The sequence below is a fragment of the Schistocerca nitens genome, chromosome 12, assembly GCF_023898315.1.
Source record: "Schistocerca nitens isolate TAMUIC-IGC-003100 chromosome 12, iqSchNite1.1, whole genome shotgun sequence".
NCBI lineage: Eukaryota > Metazoa > Arthropoda > Insecta > Orthoptera > Acrididae > Schistocerca > Schistocerca nitens.
In genome coordinates this window covers 122992768-123014153 of record NC_064625.1, presented here as the reverse complement: position 1 = coordinate 123014153, position 21386 = coordinate 122992768, and the positions used below count along the sequence as shown (strand labels likewise).

The following is a 21386-nucleotide window of genomic DNA, read 5'->3' as shown; positions in this document are numbered from 1 at the left end:
CCTACATTTTATTTTCCTACGCGACTTTCCTTAGATCATTAATGCTCGCTACTATCTGTAATGTTGTATCTACATCTACATCTGTGCTCTGCAAACCACTGTAAAGTGCAGAGCGTGCATCCCAACAGACCAGTATTAGGATTTGTTCCAGTTCCATTTACTTATGGGAAGACTAAATATTGTCTGCAAGGTCATTAATATACAACTTGAACACTAAGGGTTCCAGTACACTTCCCTGGTGCATGTCCGAGTGGAATCTATATGCAGACATATTCCTGCGGTTGGCACACTATGCTTGTTCTCTAGTGTTCCCTCTCTATGTTCAAATGACAAATATAAGCTGATGCCAGTGAACAGCAACCACTGGAGAACTGTCTGTGAATGTTCGTACGCTTATGTTAACTTCATTTGCTCCGATGTAAACGAAGTTAAATCAAGACGTCAATAATGAAAATTCCAAGAAGTGCCAACAGAAGGAATTGTGGATTGATCAATCTCTGTACACAAGGAAGATAGAAAAGTCCAATATGGAAAATTGTTAACCTGTTTCTATTCCTATGGAAAACAATGCAAAACTGCTAATAACTGATGATGACAAGAAATGTAAGGAAAGTGTACCCTATTTGGAAGCCGTAGGAAGTCTACTGATTTAGCACAGACTTTCAGACCAGACATTGCATTTGCCACAAATGCAGTAAGCAAGTTTTGCAGTGATCCGAGAGAAAAGCACTGGATGGCAGTCAAGAGAATATTCAGATATTTAAATGGAACTGCTGATTATAAGTTAAAATATTCTAAAACTGGAAATATAGATTTGGAAGGATACAGTGATGCAGACTGGGGAAATGAGTTGGAAAGCAACACTCCATCACTGGAAGTTGTTTGAGACTAATGGGAGGATTGATATCATGGTCTTGTAAGAGACAAAGAACTGTTGCTTTGAGTATTGTAGAATCTGAATAGGGGCTATATGGCCTTGTCCTCCACTATCCCAGAAGCTCTTTGGATCCGTACACTGATGAGTGAACAGAATCTCCTTCAACATTAAAGCCAACTGTGATATTTTGTGAAAATATTTTTTGCAAAAAATAATGTACCAGTGTAAGATCCAAACATATTGACATAAGAGTAATTTCCCTATCGACGTCAAGGTGTCCAAACGATACATATCGAGCGTGCGATCGTAAATCGATCATGCGACTCTGGTGGCAGGCGTTATGAGTATGTTTCCGTTGGTCACTACTGTAACGACAAAAGTAAAGCGTTACAAAAATACTTGTCACTGCAAAGGAGACGACTTAACTTACTCGTCGTCGGTGTTGTCGTCATGTGGAAGTCTATTACGGTGGTCTGGGTGGATAATTTGAATGGGTCTAACCATGTATTTTTCCTGAAACTCGTCCGTTTGCGCACTGTCCGCAATGAAAGTGTAACGGTACTTCTGCATCGAAACTGTTCTTACGAAGTTGTACACACTTTGCACCACCCCAGTCTGCACAGTCCCTTCTTTCCTCGTCTGGTAGTACTCCATATTTGCGACAAAAAGTCGAACAATTGTCTATACTGGATAAACATGGAATTAGGTTCTTCCATGTGAGAGAATCCGCCGAAGAAACGTCAAGTACACCAGACATCCAACACACTAACGACATAAATCGTCTCGGTTTCCCTAGCAACTCACGAATAATTCGCGGAGGTATGTAATTTAGAGTAACTAAGGGAACGATGCAAAACAGAAAATATGACGATCAAAAATAATTGATCACGAACGCCCCACAGCGGTGTTGCATGATCGATTTACGATCGCACACTAGATATTTACCGTTTGGACACCTCGACTTCGATAGGCAATCATTCTTGGAAATTACCGACATACGGCATCACTTTATAAGACATCATGTGGAACAGGGGAATATAATCCTCAGTTATCTATGCACGGAAGAAATGTTATCTGATCTCCTAACCAAGCCTCTCAGTAAGGACAAATTTCAGAAGCTGGTGAAACATTATGGTTTAACCTGGGATGTATAGTGTTGAGTATCTGAAAAATATTTGTTCAAGGGGGAGCGTTGGGGATATGTGAACAAACATTTTCCAGCGTGCATAGTGGCGCACAAGTTATGATGTGCAGAGTGCATTAGACTCTATGGAATATACATGTCCCGTGTTTGTTGATGGGGCAACGTAATATAATTTGGTAATCAAATGTATTGATGTGTGTTGTGCGAATAAAACATAAGTTTATTTTGTCCCTTAAATCGTGTTACCTGTCATTTAGCTGCGTTAACCTGCATAAACTACGACAACGGTCGTTGAACTTTTTTTCTCTTCCTTTTAATGTAGCAGCCATACTTAAACTTCACAGCATAATGATTGTTTCCTGGAAAGTGTCTATGTTAAGATATTTCGTGAACTATAGATGAACCGCAAATGCAACGAGTTGGATGACATATATCGATATGAACTGGGCGTGTGTTGAGAATTGTCATCTAACTGTCTCAATATCTTTGGTTGGTGTTAGGTGTGTTTTGTTCTGTAACCATGGTGTACCTGAATTACTGTGTTCTATTTGTGTGGTTTCTTAGTTTAAATTACGTTAAAGCAAGTAAGTAGATCAGTACGATCGTTTTCATAAACATATTTTGCATAGTGCTTCCAGAAATGATTGTCATGCCACTTCACGGAGGACTATGATGATTCATAACGGCCAAGCCCGTTCGAAAATGGCGCTGAATTAAATAAAATTGACGATTTCAATATTTACAGGCAATATTGAAACGGTGTAGTGTATTCGAAGTATTCTGCTATAGTTTTTCCTTTGGTGCAAAACTTCTTTCCTTACCTCAACGTTACTTGCCAATCGTAACTGCCCTCAAGTATGGCACAATACATTTTACTTTCATATTTTCAGCTGATTACGACTGCAGCCAACCCCTTCTGGAGAATGCTGTGCTAAAAGCTACTTCATCTCTTCGTGAACGAGGGCCAGAAAATGCACGCCTTGATGGTATGTCATTGTGAAGCATTTCCCCTCTCATTTTTGTAAGGTTTTTTCCTTGCTAGTGATAGTAGTATCGTTAGTAGCACTGGTTTCTGAAATGTATGACTTAAGAATTAATAAGGGAAAGGATTGCGGTCATAGAATGCAATATTTATCAAATTGCACCAGGCTTCCGTTGTTGTGTAAGTGGCGTTAGTGTTTCAGCTAAACAAGTAAGATAGTGGCGAACGAAGTCTCAAACCAAAGCTGTAGTTGCCTTTGGTTTTGGTTCAGAACTTCTATGCCTTGTTCGCATAAATAAATCTGTTGTACACTGAAGTCTCACTTCCTGCTACTGTAGCCCAACATACAATACAAATAACGACGCTCTTTTATTTTGTATTTGTAGACAGGGTCATTCAGGCATGTACTACTTTTAACAAGTGACTCCTCTTAGCATTTACTTGTTTTGTTACAAACTGTAAGAATTTTGGGATTATGGCATGTCTAATAGGTCATTGATAAAAAGGTTTACTGGTTTCTGACAGTTACTCATTATGCTAGCAGGCCTAGGTCTGCTGTGATCCATTGTTAAACAAAACACGAAAAGAAATAACTTTCAAACTATTAACAACACGATGAAATAATTTCTAAAGTCGAAACAAGATCAGTAGCCAATAACTAAAGGCATTAAAGTAACTGTCTGTAAAGACAACAAAAGCAAACTTTGAAACATCGAATAACAGCGCTATGCCCAGTGGTACACTAACATTACTTATAAACAATTTAGGAACATATGCATACCACATTAGAGTGTTCCATTGTTTACTCCAACATACCCTCTGCAAACACGATCCGTTTCAAACACACTGCACCTCAAAGACCTCACACAACACAGTTGCAACATGGGTCAGAGCAAGCAGGTGGATTTAGACCCTTCAGTTGACCATTCATTAATTGCATAACAAAAATCAAAGATTTAACTTGACAAAATATTTGTCCTGTCACATCAGTAGTAGTTTTATAATTTGATATTTCTATAGTTCGGCTGTTGCTCTATTCATAGCATGTTTCCTGGTTATTGAATTTCATTTTTAAGATTTACAGTGTCAGGCCTGATTTACCACTTAGCTCAATAACTCTTCCACCAATAGCTTGTCAGCCCTGTGACATAAGCTCTCTCTTCCAGGTTAAAGTACTTGGTCATTTGTGCAGCGGAGTTAGCATTGGAGTGGGAAAGTAAATACTAAATATTGCACTTAACACCACCTACAAATGCAGTGCGTCGGCTGTGCCAAATGTTGTTTGGTGTGAAGATCACTGGCTATATGTGTCTTCCAGGCATTCTTCTTCTTTAACGTCTCAGTGATGACTACCGTGATATATAGCTGGAACACATTGCTTTTAGTAAGCAATGACTTTTAACAGAGTGATATTGTGCAAGTTCAAAAAAGAAGTTTCATAAGCAGAGAAAGCTGAGATGCATGAATTTGGTGCTTTCACACATTGAACTGTTTAGCATTACTGCAACGTCATACATCGTGTTCAAGCGCTTACGATAAATTATATACAAATATTTTTGCTTGATGCGTTGTAGTTAAGTCTTTGTTAAGTTTTATAAAATAATATGAACAGTTTAGTGGAAAATATGCACATCCTGCATTACCACTCTTGTGCGTTAGAATATGTATAAGCCGTCTTGTACAAGTTTGAGAGTTTTTTTACACACTGCACTAGTACGTTTTGCAGTTGAGAAAATAACTATCAAATCACATTTGGAAATTTGTGGTAAGTATGTATACCACACAAATGTGTGTGTGTATAATAGTAAAGTGACCAACTGTTTATTCAGTGCTCAGAACAATGGAGCTTGCCTTAAGTATTGGTACCAAGAAGACATAGTGGAATCTGTAAGAGAGAAAATACATTCTTTCTGTTTTTTTGGTATTGTGGTAGCACTGTCAGATTGCAAAAAGGCAAATACCTTTAGATATTTGCCAGAAATATTTTTGGTTGCTATTAATGGAATGACACAAGCAAAGTCAAGTGCCTCGTGCCTGAAACTGAGTGAATTTTGTGGCAGTCGGACAGATCAACTGGAGGGTGCAGTTTTGCATAAAATGGAGGAGGCATCACTTGCAAGCTACGAGGAAGATAGAGTAACAAGGAAATCTGAAGTTGACTCTGCTGCTGTATCTCTTAACACTGCACATGTTGATGGTATAGCAGTGAGCACAGATGTTCCTTTAGAAACCAACAATAAGCAGGCAGCCAGCACTTCTCCACGTTCGGTGAGGTGCCCAGAGCGAGATCTTGCAGACTTGTCAGAATATGCTGAACCTGTTGTAACCAGAGGGCAAGAACAGCTTGCAAGTGCAAAGATATCTGCAGTGAAGGAGATGAGTGTGCGATGGATGTTTGACGTCGGTTCATGGCGCCCATCTGAGGCAGAGTGGGTCTCGGCACTGTCGAGTGTCCAGCCAGAAGAGTGCACTCGAATCCGTCGATTTGCTTTTCGGAGAGATGCTCGTGCGTCCTTGGCAGGTCGCCTCTTAGCACGATTGTTTGTGAGTCGTGCTCTGTCCATCCCGTGGAGTGCTGTTCGCTTGGAACGGGACAGTCGGGGCAAGCCGACGGTTCAGGAAGGGCTGACAGATGCCAAAGTCAGTTTCAGTATCTCTCACGCTGGGAGGTGGGCAGTGCTAGCTGGTGAAGCAGGATACGGAAGCTCAGTGGCTGATACTGTCGGTGTTGACACTGTAGAAGAGAAACATCGTGATGCTGCACACTTGTTGCGCATCATGAAACGAAATCTCTCCGCAGTTGAACAGGTTTCAATTGAGAATGCTGGCAGAGACGGCCCTGCCGTGTTCTTCAGGTTGTGGGCCCTTAAGGAGAGCTACCTGAAAGCAACAGGTGAAGGTATTGGTGGGGGCCCTGAATTATGCGATTTGAGTTTTTCATTTTGCAGCAGTCATCTACCCGATACCCCCGGGTGTGTGGAGGTGGGTACTGCTCTGGAGGTGAAGGGCCGTCCTCTTCCTAGTGGATGGCACTTTGAAGAGTCTCGAATCGACGCCTTGCATATTGTCGCAGTGGCTGTTTCTGGTTCGGAAGATAACTGCTGTAAAATGAAATCAGCACCTCCAGTTTTTCAAGAAATATCTTGGAATGAATTTCAGGGTGCTTTGGAGTCTGTCACACATCATGAACCAACATTCTATCTGGATTATTTTAATAAGCCAGAAAGCCCTGCATACTTGCAGAACACTTCAAGGCGATGACTTAGGAGACTTCGCTGAAGTGCAAGAGCAGGGTACACACCATTTTGTTAGCATTAGTAGTACACATGCTTTCTTGCACAGTAAAATTTCTTAAATGACTAGTTTTAGATACCAAGCATAATTTTCAGGTTTTATGCAGAAAGATAAAACACAAGGCTACTGACATTACTCTGCAGAATCTGCACAAATTGTTCTTATATAATCGAACTGATAAATTGCTTACAATTAGTCGTGAGGCTACCTACCACTTTGTCACAGACATTTTACAAAGTTGTTTATGCCGGAAACTTTTTGAAATGTTTGACAAAACTGGGAGGGAGATTATGACAGATTGAAGTGGTGAAGACAGATGTGAGATATATCTGGATAACTTATTTGGTAATAATTTTTATCTCGTTTAAATAAATTAATATTTAAGTTGGCCTCACAATAGACCGTTACCTTTCTTTGGTTCTATTGGTTGGGCTGTGTTACAGATATCTTATGTACCAGCATATTTGATTTATTAATGTTCTTAATGGTGTTTTGATGCTTACTTTGGCTGTACTTTTACATGGAGTATGATGTTGAGTACACTCTGTTTCTACATGATGCTGTTGCATTATTTTGTTTGATATATGGTGCAAACAGTGAAACATTTGATAATCAGAAGTGCCCATTAGCTCTCAGTAGAATTTGTGTTTTTTTAACATAGCACTTTCCATCTGTAGATAAGTCACATTTCTAAGGAACCACGTGCTACTTACATTTGTTTCTTAAGCTGTACTTTTGTTTCTCATGTAAAAATGTTACAGCACACAGTGGAACAGCTTGTTATATTTGGTTCAACTTCACTTATACTGCCTGTCAAGTAATTTTTGTATAATTGTATTCACATTTTACATTTTATAAAATGTATGGTATTGGAATGCTAGATCAAATTCAGTTTTTAATATCCTTTTTCTGTTACAGCATAATGTTATGTTCCAGTATATTAGTAGCACATAATGTGCCCTATAGCTTTACATTTTGCATTATGTTGCATGACAAATAGTCTGCCGTTCATTTTATTATGAGCAGAAGTTAATGGGGAAATATTTCTTCAATATTACGGGACTGTCTAATCCAGTATATAGCAGTTTGATGTGTAGAAAGTTCAGATTTGTTTTGTGTGTCTAAGTAAAGAAAATATTATAGCAGTGTGCGTGTGTCTGTTAAAAAGTAGATGTATCATGAGATAACAAATTTTTACTCGTATGTCCTCTTGTGTGTTTGATCTTTTAGTACTCTAATAATAGTATTTCTTTAGAATAATATCGCGTTTTATTGTTTATTTCATTTACATAATGTTCTTTCTTACATAAACAGCAATACTCACACAAGTGTTTCCACAAAGAAGTTACTACAGTTTTAATTATTTGATACACCACTCATCATTGTGTTAGTACGCTGCAGAAACACTAAAAATAACAACTACTAAAGCTACTTCCAGTTAATAAGTGTGTTCTGTAGTTGATTTACACAACACGATTCTAAATCTGTAGGAATGAGAAAGTAAATGAATAGCAGTTTGAAAGATGCTGATAGATTATGTATACATGCATTGGGTATAATACAAGATAAATTAAGACTGGTCACTTTCCAGAGAGATAACATTGTCTTCACTGCATTTAATTTTGTGTCAGTTTCAGTTCTTATTATTTCTTGTGCTTTATACGTTCAACCTTTGACCTGGCAAGAAGATACATTCAGCATTTCAGTAAAGTACCTTACATTCCAGCTTCGCTGGTAAAACTTGTACACTATCTGATCAAAGTATCTGGACACCCATTAGTGGACATTAACATGGTATGTCTCCACCCTTCATCTTTATGACATCGTGAACTCTGCTGGGGACACTGCTGATAAGGTATTTGAATGTCTGCGGAGAAATGGCAGCCCATTTTTCCTCGAGAGCCAAAACCAGAGAAGGCAGTGATTTGGACTCTTGGGTCAGGAGTGATGTCGGCATTGTAACTCATTCCAAAGGTTTTCATTGGGTTCAGGTTGGAACTCTGGGCAGGCCAGTCCATTTCAGGAGTGTTTTTGTAAACTATTGCCTCACAGATGCTGTTTTATGACAGGGAGCATTTTCACGATGACACAACCAGTCATCGCCTCGAAACTATTCCTCCACTGTAAGATGTGTTCGTACATTTATCCTTCTGCTGTTAGCGTTTTCTTTAGTGTACTACAAGGACCACACCCTAACCGTGAGAAACCCCAATGTTGTAACACCACCTCCTCTGTATTTCACTGTTGGCCCTGCACACAATGGCAGGTAAAACTGTCCAGACATTCGCCGAATCTGAACCCTTTCGTTGAATTACCACAGGGTGTAGAGTGGTTCATCTCTCCAAATAACTCATTTCCAGTCATCCACTATCCACTGCTGTCACTCTTTGCTCCACCACGAGCATCACTTAACACTGTCTACAGAATGTGCGGTTTGTGAGGGGCTTCTTGCCCATTGTACCCCATTCCTTTTAACTACCGGCACACGGTCATTGTGCTGTAGCTGGAACTCCCATGTTAGTCCTTCTGCCAATTTCATTTGTGTACAACAATCCTCCATAACGTTAGACAGTCCGTGTCTGGCAGTATGTGTGGTCTGTCTTGTCTCGTTTTAGCCACAGTTGTTCCTTCACATTTTCCCTTCCGATCACATCACCTGCAGTCGACTCTGATGGGTTCCGAAAGGTTTAAATGTCACTGACGGATTCGTTTCATCCAGTGACTACTCAGTGTTCAAAATCACTGAGCTCTCCTGACTGATCCATTATACTGTCACTGCTTCTCTGCTTACAACCTAGTACTCACCACCTTCTTTTACATTGCTGGGTCCACCTCTTGTGATGTCTAACAGTCAGTTCCACAATACTTGGGGATACCTAGACACTTTTGATAAGACAGTGTATGTGATGGCACTGCTATGATGTCGGTGCTCGTATTTAGGCAGTATCTTCTTCAACATAGAACATTTGTAGCTCACAGCTTTATGTGTATTAATAGAACAATGTTCAGGAGTGGAGGGCAGTGGACTCTATATGGAAAAGGAGAGGGGACAATTATGATGTTTCGATTATCGTCTGGACAAAATAAAGTTACGTAATTGTGTGTAATCTTGGTACACATTGAAATCAAAGTATTGCAGTAAAATGGCAAGCTGATACGGAATCCAAAACAAAATGCTGCAACTATCGATAAAGTGGAGATGGGCTGCATTGTTTTGTTGTGGCTCCTCGAGTCACGCGCTGCATTACTGTGACATGGAGATTTCCGTGTGCACTAGGAATACAGACATGTATCTGCAGACAGACAGAAGATTCACCTTGTAAAGGTGCGTCCACATGATGCCTTTTTCTGTTCAACTTTGCACAACCGCTTACATTTCCAACACTGCAACTATGCATGCACGTTCGTGCACATGTAATTTCCTGGATATGGAGGCCATACATATACTGCGTCACTTCCCAGATTCAGTGCAAATCTGACACTAATTAGCAGACGACAGGTAGGTGGGGCCCATGTGTGTTACATTGTGCAGTGCGTTGAGGTTGTAGTATAAGGTCATTTTTGTGTAGAAATGTCAGTTTACTCCTAATAATTTATAAATGATGAGATTTGCTGCCCTGGGTGTCAAGTACGATAAGTCTCCGATTATATCATTATAACAAACAAGACAGGTCTCAAAGTAGGAAAATGGAGGAGGAGAAGCCTACAAGTTTGTGAAATATGCATACGAAAACTTCAAATATTCATGCTATGGGGACTTAATAGCATAGCAGTTGAGGAGTCTAATGTTGGAACAGAAGAAAAACAAATAGGAACTGAAATGAAGGACTTTGATGATACAGGATGTACAAAATTGGAAAACACAGCCTCCATTCTAGCAGATTCTGGCATCTGTGTGAATTTGCAGAGTCACAGGGTGTTAATCTACATATAACCTTTCATGATTAAAATTTTGTAAATAACTTCTTCTTCTTTTTTTTTTTTTTTTTTTTTTTTTTTTTTTTTTTTTTTTTTTTTTTTTTTTTTTGTAAAATAAAATACAAATGACACATTGAAAGTTAAACCTTCACATAACGACTAAGAATCTCCCTTAAGGATGTCTCAGTTTCAGAAAAAAATCATTGAACTGCTTCGTTTTGAAATGTGAAATAGTGCAAACTGGCATACAAGTTGCAGTTACCAGCTAACATAATATTATTGCCAACCTTTTATCACTGCAGTTTTCCAAACACAAAATGTAAATATATGCTGTGACCTCCTCCAGAAATTTGCAGACTAAATGGTGTCATTGCTTTGTGTTTCTCATACCTTGTTTTTTAGATACTTTCTTACCCAATAATGCCTTTGTGTTTTCTTTTTCTCTCCCTTTTTCACTACAATAAATGCAGCACAAACTCCCAAACAAAGAAGAACCTTAGACTGGTTGTGCAGAAAGGCAATTTGTGGGCACAAAAAAGCCCATGCATACATGTGTTCGTTCCATAAATTGTTGAGCATGCACATGTGTGTGTGAGTGCGCATGAGGAAAGAGGCATCGTGTGAATGTACCTTTACTTTGTTTTCAAGATGATAAATCTTTGTGACTTTTCCTTGTTTGTACTCCAGTGTTCCATACTCCATTGTACTTTTGTACGGGTCATTTTTACAGATGAAATTTTTAAAAATAGTAGTTTCCTTTGTCCAGAAAGTAAATACCTCATGCTGAATTTTTAGAAAATTGCAAGAAGACAGAACAGCTGCTCAGGACCTTTTAGGAAGTGCCAATCCTGAAACTATCAATACACACTTGAAAGTAGAAAATATTAATTTTGATTTGATAACTTCTATGTTCCTTTTCTGGGAGAGAAGAGGGATTATTTATGGGTGGTTGGAAAGTAGGGACTTATCTTTTGTGAGATGAGAGGAGAAAATCTACCCAGAAGTGGATTACACGTACTCATTGTACCAATTTTGTTCAGATGTATGGTAGATGCAGGGCTTGGCCAGGAAAGAAAGTGACAGAAGTCGAAGCTCCAGATAGCCAAATATTTAGGAAATAAATAGCATTCTTGGCATATGTAGGGTGAGGCATTAGCCATTTACATTATAGTTTAGTTTCCAGACAGCACTTAATGCGGCAGAAAGAGTGTAGAATGGTAATCCGAGGGTCATTGGGTCCAGTCCTTATATGAAATTTTTTTGTTATTTTCAATTTTTATGTTACTACACTGCAAATAAGCCAAAAATTCACAATATATTATATTTATTAATATCTATGTAAAGACATGAAAGGGAAAGGCAAAAGAAATTTTGGGATTGCAAATAATTTCCAAGAAAGGGTTGTACTTAACAGCTTCCACGAGGACTCTGCAAATAATTTTCCAAGAAGGGATAGTAATTAAAGCATACAAGACTTCACATTCCATTAATTTAACTTTGACCTCTTAGCAACTCTTGGCAGCTGCACACTGTTCTAAAGACAAATATCACACTGGCATGTGTAAATCATCAACTGTAAGAGTATCTAATGATAGATATAAAGTTTTCGTGTATGCTTTGCAATCCTTTCCTTAAAATTTATATGCAATTTCAAATTTGCCTTTAGCTTCGCCTGTGTAAGCTTTCAACACACTGAATACACTTCCTACTCACCCTCTCCGTGTCCCTGTGTCCATCTCTTTCTCCATTTCTGTGTACAATTCATCATCATCATCATCCCATCTCTGTGAATTTCCTCCCCATTCTCTCTCTCTCTCTCTCTCTCTCTCTCTCTCTCTGTCCATTTCCTCCTGCCCCTCCCTCTGCACACTTTCTCCTCCCCCTCTCTTACCATCTCTGCCTCCAACTCTACCTATTTTACCTGCCCACTGTGCCTCAACCCCTCCAAATCCGTCTCAACCTGTCCCCAACAAGTGTAGCCTGTGCAGTATAGTTCAGTAAAACAGGCTGATATTATTCTCACAGCGCATGTCAAATGGCCCTGTCATACATCAGTAACTTGAAAATCATTTATTTGCCCCTGGCATACAGGCCGCCATGCAGAGCAGATCAGTCATACTTTAACACAACATGCCTGTCTTGAAGTGTATACTACATGTCTGGTGCTAAGAAAACCATTTCTTGCCCCTGACATGTAGGCTGACCTTCAAAGCAGTTTGATTTGGCAGGTTGATACTGTTCTGTCATGCAGGGCAACCTATATGCCAGAAGTTTGAAAAACATGTATTTACCCATATCTACACACCTATTGGAGCTAGGAGGTTATAAACCCCAGAGTGCTGATACCATGAGGCCTGCTGTTTGTGTGCCAAGTTTGGTTGAAATTGGTTTAGTGGGTTTGGGAGGAGATCCCAGATGCCCCCTCCCCCACAATATATATATATATATATATATATATATATATATATATATATATATATATATATATATATGGCTTACCAAATGAAAGTGCTGGCAGGTCGACAGACACACAAACGAACACAAACATACACACAAAATTCAAGCTTTCGCAACAAACTGTTGCCTCATCAGGAAAGAGGGAAAGTCCTCCTCTTTCCTGATGAGGCAACAGTTTGTTGCGAAAGCTTGAATTTTGTGTGTATGTATGTGTTCGTTTGTGTGTCTGTCGACCTGCCAGCACTTTCATTTGGTAAGTCACATCATCTATATTTTTCCTACGTGGAATGTTTCCCCTCTATTATAACCATATATATATATATATATATATATATATATATATACCTGTCCTTTTTTCCCCCTAAGGTAAGTCTTTCCGCTCCCGGGATTGGAATGACTCCTTACCCTCTCCCTTAAAACCCAAATCCTTTCGTCTTTCCCTCTCCTTCCCTCTTTCCTGACGAAGCAACCGTTGGTTGCGAAAGCTAGAATTTTGTGTGTATGTTTGTGTTTGTTCGTGTGTCTATCGACGTGCCAGCGCTTTCGTTTGGTAAGTCTCATCATAGGGAAACATTCCACGTGGGAAAAATATATCTAAAAACAAAGATGATGTGACTTACCGAATGTCTGCTTGTGTCTGTGTATGTGCGGATGGATATGTGTGCGTGTGCGAGTGTATACCTGTCCTTTTTTCCCCCTTGGAATGACTCCTTACCCTCTCCCTTAAAACCCACATCCTTTCGTCTTTCCCTCTCCTTCCCTCTTTCCTGATGAAGCAACCGTTTGTTGCGAAAGCTTGAATTTTGTGTGTATGTTTGTGTCTGTTTGTGTGTCTATCGACCTGCCAGCACTTTTGTTTGGTAAGCCACATCATCTTTGTTTTTATATATATATATATATATATATATATATATATATATATATATATATATATATATATATATATATATATATATACACACACACATCATTTCAGTTCATTTGCAGTATAAGTAATGTAAAAATTCGGAAAAAAACAAACACACAACTTTCCACGGGTGGACTCGTCCTCCCGAACTTCGGATTACTGTTCCATACTGTTTTTCTTTGTGCCAACCACTGTCTGGAAACTACACCAACATAAATGGTTTGTGTCTCGTCTGAGCCGCACCAAAGTTTCTAAATGCTTGATCATCTGCGTCCCCACTTCCGTCACTTTTGTATTTCATTAAGGATGGCATGTACCAAAAATTTTGACAAAATCAGTGACTAGTAGGTACAGCTGCCTCATGAGTGAAATACTTATACTTATTCCCTTTGCCTGTGGAAGTTCATTGCACATGTCTTTGTCTTATGTCTACGGTGTTACAGGTGATACAGAAATGTTATGCTGAAAGGCAAATTCAATGACTGACTCACTCACACACACACACACACACACACACACACACACACACACACACAATGGTGTAAGAAAGGTGTGTAAGATACAAAGTTATTTAATGCACAAAATTGGTTGCTTCGTAAGATCAAGGAAATTAGCTCAGCACTAGGAGTGTGTTCAGAGAATGTGTAGTAATGTAGTGGCACACCAGGAGCCAACGCATGGACGGCCTCCAGCTCGGACTACGACCAGTTCCTGACCGTCGACTTGGGCTACACTTACAACATAACTGGAATCGCAACTCGTGGACGTCCACATTCGTCTGAGTACGTGCAAGAGTATGCCGTTCAGTATGGCATGAATGGACTCGACTTTTCTTACTTCAAGGAACCAGGAGGAGAGATAAAGGTCTGTATTTCACTGTGATGTATGCCACACTGTTTGGGGACGTGTTGCCACTGTTTGAGTATAGGATACATTTGACTGTGCTTGGAGCAGAAGCCTAATTCGAGCATGTTGTGATAGTTGTCAAATGAAATTAAATGGTTTGATAGGAGTGAATATAATTATTTTGTCCTCCATCAGGAATCTCACAATACATTTTATATAACTACAAATTCTTTCAGCTTCAGTTGTGGCTGGAAAGACTTTGAAAATAAATAAAAATTAACACAGTATAAATAATTGGATGGTAAAAGAAGAATTCGCATTATATAAAAACTGGTTTCAGGTTTACTGTGCGATCAAAATTGGCCAACTTACAGGAAAATTTTTGGAAGTAGATCAGCCTTTATTAAGCAATGGTTTATCTAAAAACTTTTCAAAATGCATGTTTGTTGATGCTGTGAGATTACAGAAACCATTTAGTCACTTTATTACTGACAAATCCCAATAACTGCGGAGGGCGTTACTGTATCACCTTATCCTCTTTTTTTTTTATATACTCTAAGTAATTACCTGGCAAAGCAAACTGATGACCTGGCCAGGATGGCAGCAATGTAATGTTTATGTCAAAGAAGTGGATTAGGGGTGGAGCTAATAGCAGTGTACAGCTCTGTATACTTGCTGTCGGAGTGCTCACATTACTACAATATGCCATTGCTTGGATTCCACAACAAACAAACGCTAACTGGCAATTTTGTTTGACAGTACTTACCCACTTTCACTGTGACAGCATTTATTTACAGTGTAATGTATCTGAATAAACCACTGTCTCCTTTCATTCCGATGTTTCACTTTTTAAAAAAATCTTTGTGGGAGAGTTGGAGGTTTCCTTCTTGTTGTTCAAAATAATGCAGAAATTGCTGTCTGATAACACATTTATCCATATTGTCAGTGGGATATTTATTGTGTGCACATTGCCCCCTCTTCGCCTCTTTTGTTTAAAATAAAGTACACTCAATTTGATGTCACAATTCCCCACTGCTCCTCTGGTATTTTGCATACCTGATATTTGTATACCTGAAGAACAAGGAAATTTCACCTACATAGCATTTGCTGTTATGGACATTATTGCCAGAAAATGTAACTGGTCACTTAGCGAAGCTTGATGCATAAATCTGTAAAAAAAAAAAAGGCTATAAACACGGTATGCACACAGTATCATACGTATACACAGGACCTCATTGTGTGTATGCTACAGCCTGCTCAACTACTTTCCTGTGGTCCTTAATTTTCAGTTTGTGTTTTAACATCACTGTGAGGAGAGGGGGTGAGGACATTAACTTCATTTGCAAATATATAGTCTTGCAATCATAGAAATTAATAAAATCATCTTGGAGGCTTCTAGCTGCATCATGTCCTTAAATTCTCATAAATGCTTAGACGATGTCAAGTGGTAGCATACTGCTTTGTAGCTGAGTCTCGTCCTCAACCTCTTGATGCTGGCAGGCTATTCTCTGGTGCTACATCCATTGCCAAATAAGGTTGCACTGTACAACCACCACAACTAATTCTGTCTAACAGTGACTGCACCCTACACTGAACTGAGTTGCAGGCAGCAGTTTTTATTGTGGGTATTTTCTGAGACTTTAATTTCAGGAGCTGCTTTTATCATTATCTCACAAATCATTTGTCATTGTAGTCTTCTTCTTCGGTTATCAACCCACAGGTTGGTTGGCAGCAGCACGCCATTCCGTTCTTTTGTCAACTTTCTTCTTCATATCTGCATAGGTCTGGCACCCGATGTCATTTATTACTTGTTGAATGTAGCTTAATCTAGGTCGTCCTCGGCGAGTTCTTCCTTCAATGATTCCTTCTAATATTCTCTTAATGAAATTGTTATGCCGTAAAATGTGACCTATGAAGGTTATTCTTCTTTTCTGTATATTTCGCCAAAGAGATCTGTTTTCTTTCACTCTTCTGAGGACATCTTCGTTTGTAGCCTTGTCTCGCCAGCTGATTTTTTCCATTCTCCGGTAGCACCACATTTCGAATGCCTCTAATCTTCTCTTTTCTTCTTTTCCACTAGTCCAAGTTTCACATCCGTAAAGGGCTGTACTCCACACATAGGTTTTCATGACTCTCTTTCTTACGTCTAAACTAACATTTCTACTCGTCAGTAAGTTTCTTTTTCCATTGAATGCTATTTTGGCAAGTTGTATTCTGTTTTTAATGTCACTTTTGCTCCTTCCATCTGCTGTTATTTTGCTACCTAAGTAGTTAAATTCTGTAACCTGCCCTAGTTTCTCTCCCTTTATTGTTATTCGTATGGGTTCATTGTAGTTCAGGGCGCCACTCACCATCACTTTAGTCTTTTTCTTATTTATTTTCATTCCATACTGTTCTTTTAAGGTGTTTTCCATTTCATTGAGTGCGGCTTCTAAATCTTCTTTCCTTTCTGTAATTATGGCGATATCATCTGCATATCGCAACATATCTATTTTCATTCCATTAAGTTTTATTCCTACTTCAATATTCTCTCTTATTTTATCTATTGCTTCTTGGATATATGCGTTGAAAATTACTGGAGATAGTGGGCATCCCTGTCTCACTCCTTTCCTTATTCTTGCTGTTTCTTCTTTGTTTTCCTTCTTAACTAAGGCTGTTTCATTTTGGTATATTTTAAAGATTATCCTTCTGTCATTATATTTCAGACCAGCCTTCTTCAGAATTCTAAACATTTCTGGCCATACAACATTGTCAAATGCCTTTTCGAGGTCTACGAAGGCTATAAATACTTGTTTGTTTTTGGAAATTTGTTTCTCAATTATTAGTCTTAAAGATAAGATTGCTTCCCTCGTCCCTACACCGCTTCTAAAACCGAATTGGTCTTCACTTAGAGTGCTATTCAATTGGTTTTCAACTCTTTTCAAAATTATTCTTATTAGAATTTTTGATGCGTGTGAAAGAAGACTGAGTGTTCGATGGTTTTCACAGTCCATAGTAGATGCTTTCTTAGGTATGGGGAATATGATGCATTTCTGATAGTCTTCAGGAACTTCACCTGTTTTGTATATTTTCTGTATGAGTTGCAGTAATGTAGCTTTCATTTTGTCTCCTGATTTCTTAATTAGTTCAGAAGGTATATCATCAACACCTGCCGCTTTCTTATCTGGTAGTTCTTTTAGTGCTTTTTCAAATTCATCTTTCAGAATTGTGTCCCCTAGTTCTTCTTTCTCTACTTCTTCGCTTAATTCTATCATATTATCTGTTAGAGGGTCTCCTTGATATAGCTCTTCAATGTATTCTTGCCATCTCTTCAGCGTGTCATATCCAAATAGTACCTTGCCCTCTTTGTTCTTTATAGTTCCTGAAGATTTTACTTTCCGTTTAGCAAAGTTTTGTTTTATTGTTCTGTAGGCCAAGTCAGTTTTTCCTTTAACCATGTTTTCCTCCACCTCTTTACAAATGCTGTTGAGGTAATTTTCTTTTGCTTTCCTAGATTCTCTGTTTATTTGGTTTCTAAGCTTTCTATATTTGTTTTCGCTTTGCTCGTCAGAGGCATTTTTGTATAGTCTTCTTTCTTCCATTAGACAAATTATTTCAGGTGTTATCCACTCTTTCCTGTTTACAGGTTTGGCTTTCCCAATAAATTCTTCTGCTGCTTTATGTATGCCTTCTTTGATTTGTTTCCACTCCTCGTTAGTACTCCCGGGAATAATGTTTGATGCCATCTCATCAGTTTTCCGTGCATAAGGGATCACTAGTTCTTCAGACTTTAGGTTATCTCTGTTCCATACTTTGTTCGTTTTTCTCTCTAATCGCTTGAGTTTGAGTAAGCATTTCATCATTACAAGGTTGTGATCACTATTAATATCCGCAGACGGGTAGCTTCTGCAATCCTTGATTTGGTTTTTAAAACGCGATTTTACTAATATATAGTCGATTTGGTGTCTTCTAGTATCTCCTGGGGCTTTCCACGTGTACCTTCTTCTTTTATGGTGGTTGAAAAGGGAGTTCGCTATGACCAACTTGTTTTTGGCACAAAATTCAATTAGCCGGCTTCCTCTTTCGTTCCTATCTCCTAGACCATATTTCCCTACAATTCCGTCAACTTTCTCTTCTCCAACACTAGCATTCCAATCTCCCATTATAATTAAGTTCTCTTCACCTTTAACATAATTTATAACTTTGTTGATGTCTTCATACACTGTTTCTATTACATCGTCTTCTTCTGCCGATGTCGGCATATAGACTTGTACTATTACCGTGTTCTTTGGTTTGGTTCCAATTTTGACTAGTATTATCCTAGAGTTAAATTGCACATATCCTGTGACTAGATTCCCGAGTTTTCCTTTTAGAATTATTCCAACTCCACCGATTCCAGTTGTTCCTTGGTTAGTACCTGTATGAATGATACGATAATTTCCTGATCTGAAGTCTCCTGGTTCAGGCCATCGCATCTCAGATATTCCTATTATGTCTGTTCCCATTCTGTCCATCTCTAGTTTGAGGTTCTCTAATTTCCCGCATTGGAGGAGTGTTCTTACATTCCATGTTGCTATTTTTAGTGTATTCTTCAACTTTGCCTGACCTTCCATTGTCCCCACCCGGAGATCCGATTGGGGGACTATTACTCCGGATTTATGTTTAACAGAAGATTCTGGCATGGTGCGCTACTGATTCTTGGGATATCTTGAGTGATCTTTAATGGAGTGGTTTCCCGTTGCCTTCTCCATCCTATGCCGTTGACTGTGAAGTTCTTCCGCCTTTAGGAGCAATTTCTCACTCCAAGGACAAGAGAGTGCCCTGCCTCTATCCGCTCATCCGCTCTCTTTGAGACCGTTGGCACTTGATAGGGGGGGTTTCCTTATCCCGGGAAACATTCGGTCGTCAGAGCCTCGTTAGCAATAACAGGGTGTACCGTGCAGCAATCCTTAGCTGCAACTCGGGTAGGTGAGGTTGACATTTGTACAGGAGAGGCTGTTAGAGTCGCTTCACTGTACCTTACGCCCCGTCATTGTAGTAGATGATGTCAATTCCCAGTCCATTTACTAAAGATGTTCTGAGAAAAAAAATCCCTGAAAAATATAGCAAGAGGCTTTTGTTTTTGCCATTTTGTCGCCTAGTGATGGAGGAGCGAGACAACATTACCCAAATCACTCAATCCTCCAACGAAGATATGACGCTTCATCAAACAATATAAGATTTATGAGGGCATGTTGGAAAGTAAGGCCTCCAATTTTTTTTGTGTGAAAACCATTACAGTTATTTAAATAAAACAAAAATTATTAACATTCTACATCTTTATTCTTCATGTCTACATATTTATTTATCAGTATAGTTACCATGGTGACGAACACATTTCTTCCAACAAGAGGCCAGTTTATTGGCACTGTTGAATGTTTAACTTTATCAATGGAACCACAGTCTCACCACTGGTTGCACTGCTTCGTCACTTTCAGAGTGAAGTGCTTACAGATGTTTTTTAAGTTTTGGAACCTTATTCTACAAAGTCTTGTCAGTTTCTGTATGTGCCGTCCACTCTGAGCCCTGTCACATATGCTGAGGTTAGTACCACAGTTTCCTTTATTATGAGCACGAAGAACGCAGTGCCACACATTACTGATGTCGATACAATCATAGCCGTACATAGCTTCTATTCTTCTATGGATTTCAGTTGGAGGCTCGTTTTCTGCGGTCAGAAACTTGATTACAGTATGGTGTTTCTCACACACTGATATAGTTAAATGATACACTGCTACGTTAAACATTGCAATTCGGAGCCCTTTAATGGTAGAGGGTTGCAGCACGTGTCAGCGAAGTGGGAACGTCAATCGAGTAATATTATTGTGGAAAGGAAAGTTGCTACTCACCATATAGTGGAGGTGCTGAGTCACAGATAGGCACTACGAAAAGACTGTCACAAATATAGCTTTCGGCCAGTAAGGCCTTCAAAATTAGACGACAAAAACACGTATATATAGACACACACACACACACACTCACGCAAATGCAACTCAAACATTCGTGACTGCAGTCTAAGGCAACCGAGGCATTACTTCTGAGCATGCACTCAGAGAATGCACAGACATTACTTTTGTAGGATGCATTCATAGAATGCCCATGTTAAGGGTACTATTATATTGGCCAGACAGTGTACACTGCAGAGCAATGCTGATTCAAACATTATACCAGTTGACACCTATGCTGTCCTGAGAAGTTAGCTGTGGGGAACAGGCTTCAGAAAATGAATTTGAATTGTATTTTAATACCTCTGCCATTAACAGAACAAACAGTTTATGAGTTGCCATATTAAAAGAAGTGACTGAAAGAGAAAATCTCAGAAAGCAACCTGTAAAAGACAGTGACCTATAACTTAGTACAGGGTGGGAGCCTGGTATCGTGAGGTGGGAGTGAATGCACCACACTCATTGCTTTATCTGGTGATGTCGTAGCCAAAAGAAGCAGGATGTTCATATAATAACGAGCTCTCTCTCTCTTATGTTTCACATTCTCCTGGGTAATACATAAATAAGTTCATGAATCTCTGAAAAAGTCCGATGGTCGTTAACTGCAACAGTTAGGATAGACATTAGCTACTACAGTTCACTTCTTATTGAGGATTCGTATTTTGTAGTCGAAAAATGTACAGTAATCAATACTTAATTGAGTGTTCCTGATAATTTTTTATGTGTAACTGTGTTATACCAACTGTAGACACCTTGGTGTCAGTAAAGTTTTGTAACTGGTGTTCAGCTGTTCACTGTATTTTTTTTTTTTTTTTTTTCAAATAATTTAACCTGTAGCCACGGAGCTCAAACATGGTTATCGTGGATAAATTAATTTTGTTTCTGCAGTTCACTGAGAAAATACGTCAGGTGTATTTACTAACAGAAGCTGCAGTTATTTTCTTTTGCTGCCAAAATACTTAATTAGTTTATTTAAAAGTGTACATTATGTATAGATG

General features: G+C 38.9%; 1 protein-coding gene across 8 annotated transcripts in view; it reads left to right on the top strand.

Annotated features, from left to right (window-relative positions):
* The first annotated feature begins 2508 nt into the window (after positions 1-2508).
* Positions 2509-21386, top strand: part of LOC126215247 (neurexin-4) — a 198731-nt gene continuing 179853 nt past the window's right edge. For 6 of the 8 annotated variants that reach the window (XM_049941921.1, XM_049941918.1, XM_049941919.1 and 3 more), the window contains exons 1-2: positions 2509-2605; positions 2912-3007. In XM_049941921.1, the coding sequence (XP_049797878.1) occupies positions 2542-2605; positions 2912-3007 (160 nt within the window). In that variant the 5' untranslated portion in view covers positions 2509-2541. Of the gene's footprint in view, positions 2606-2911; positions 3008-14246; positions 14444-21386 lie in introns of all 8 variants that reach the window. The other 2 variants (XM_049941917.1, XM_049941915.1) reach the window with 1 other exon arrangement.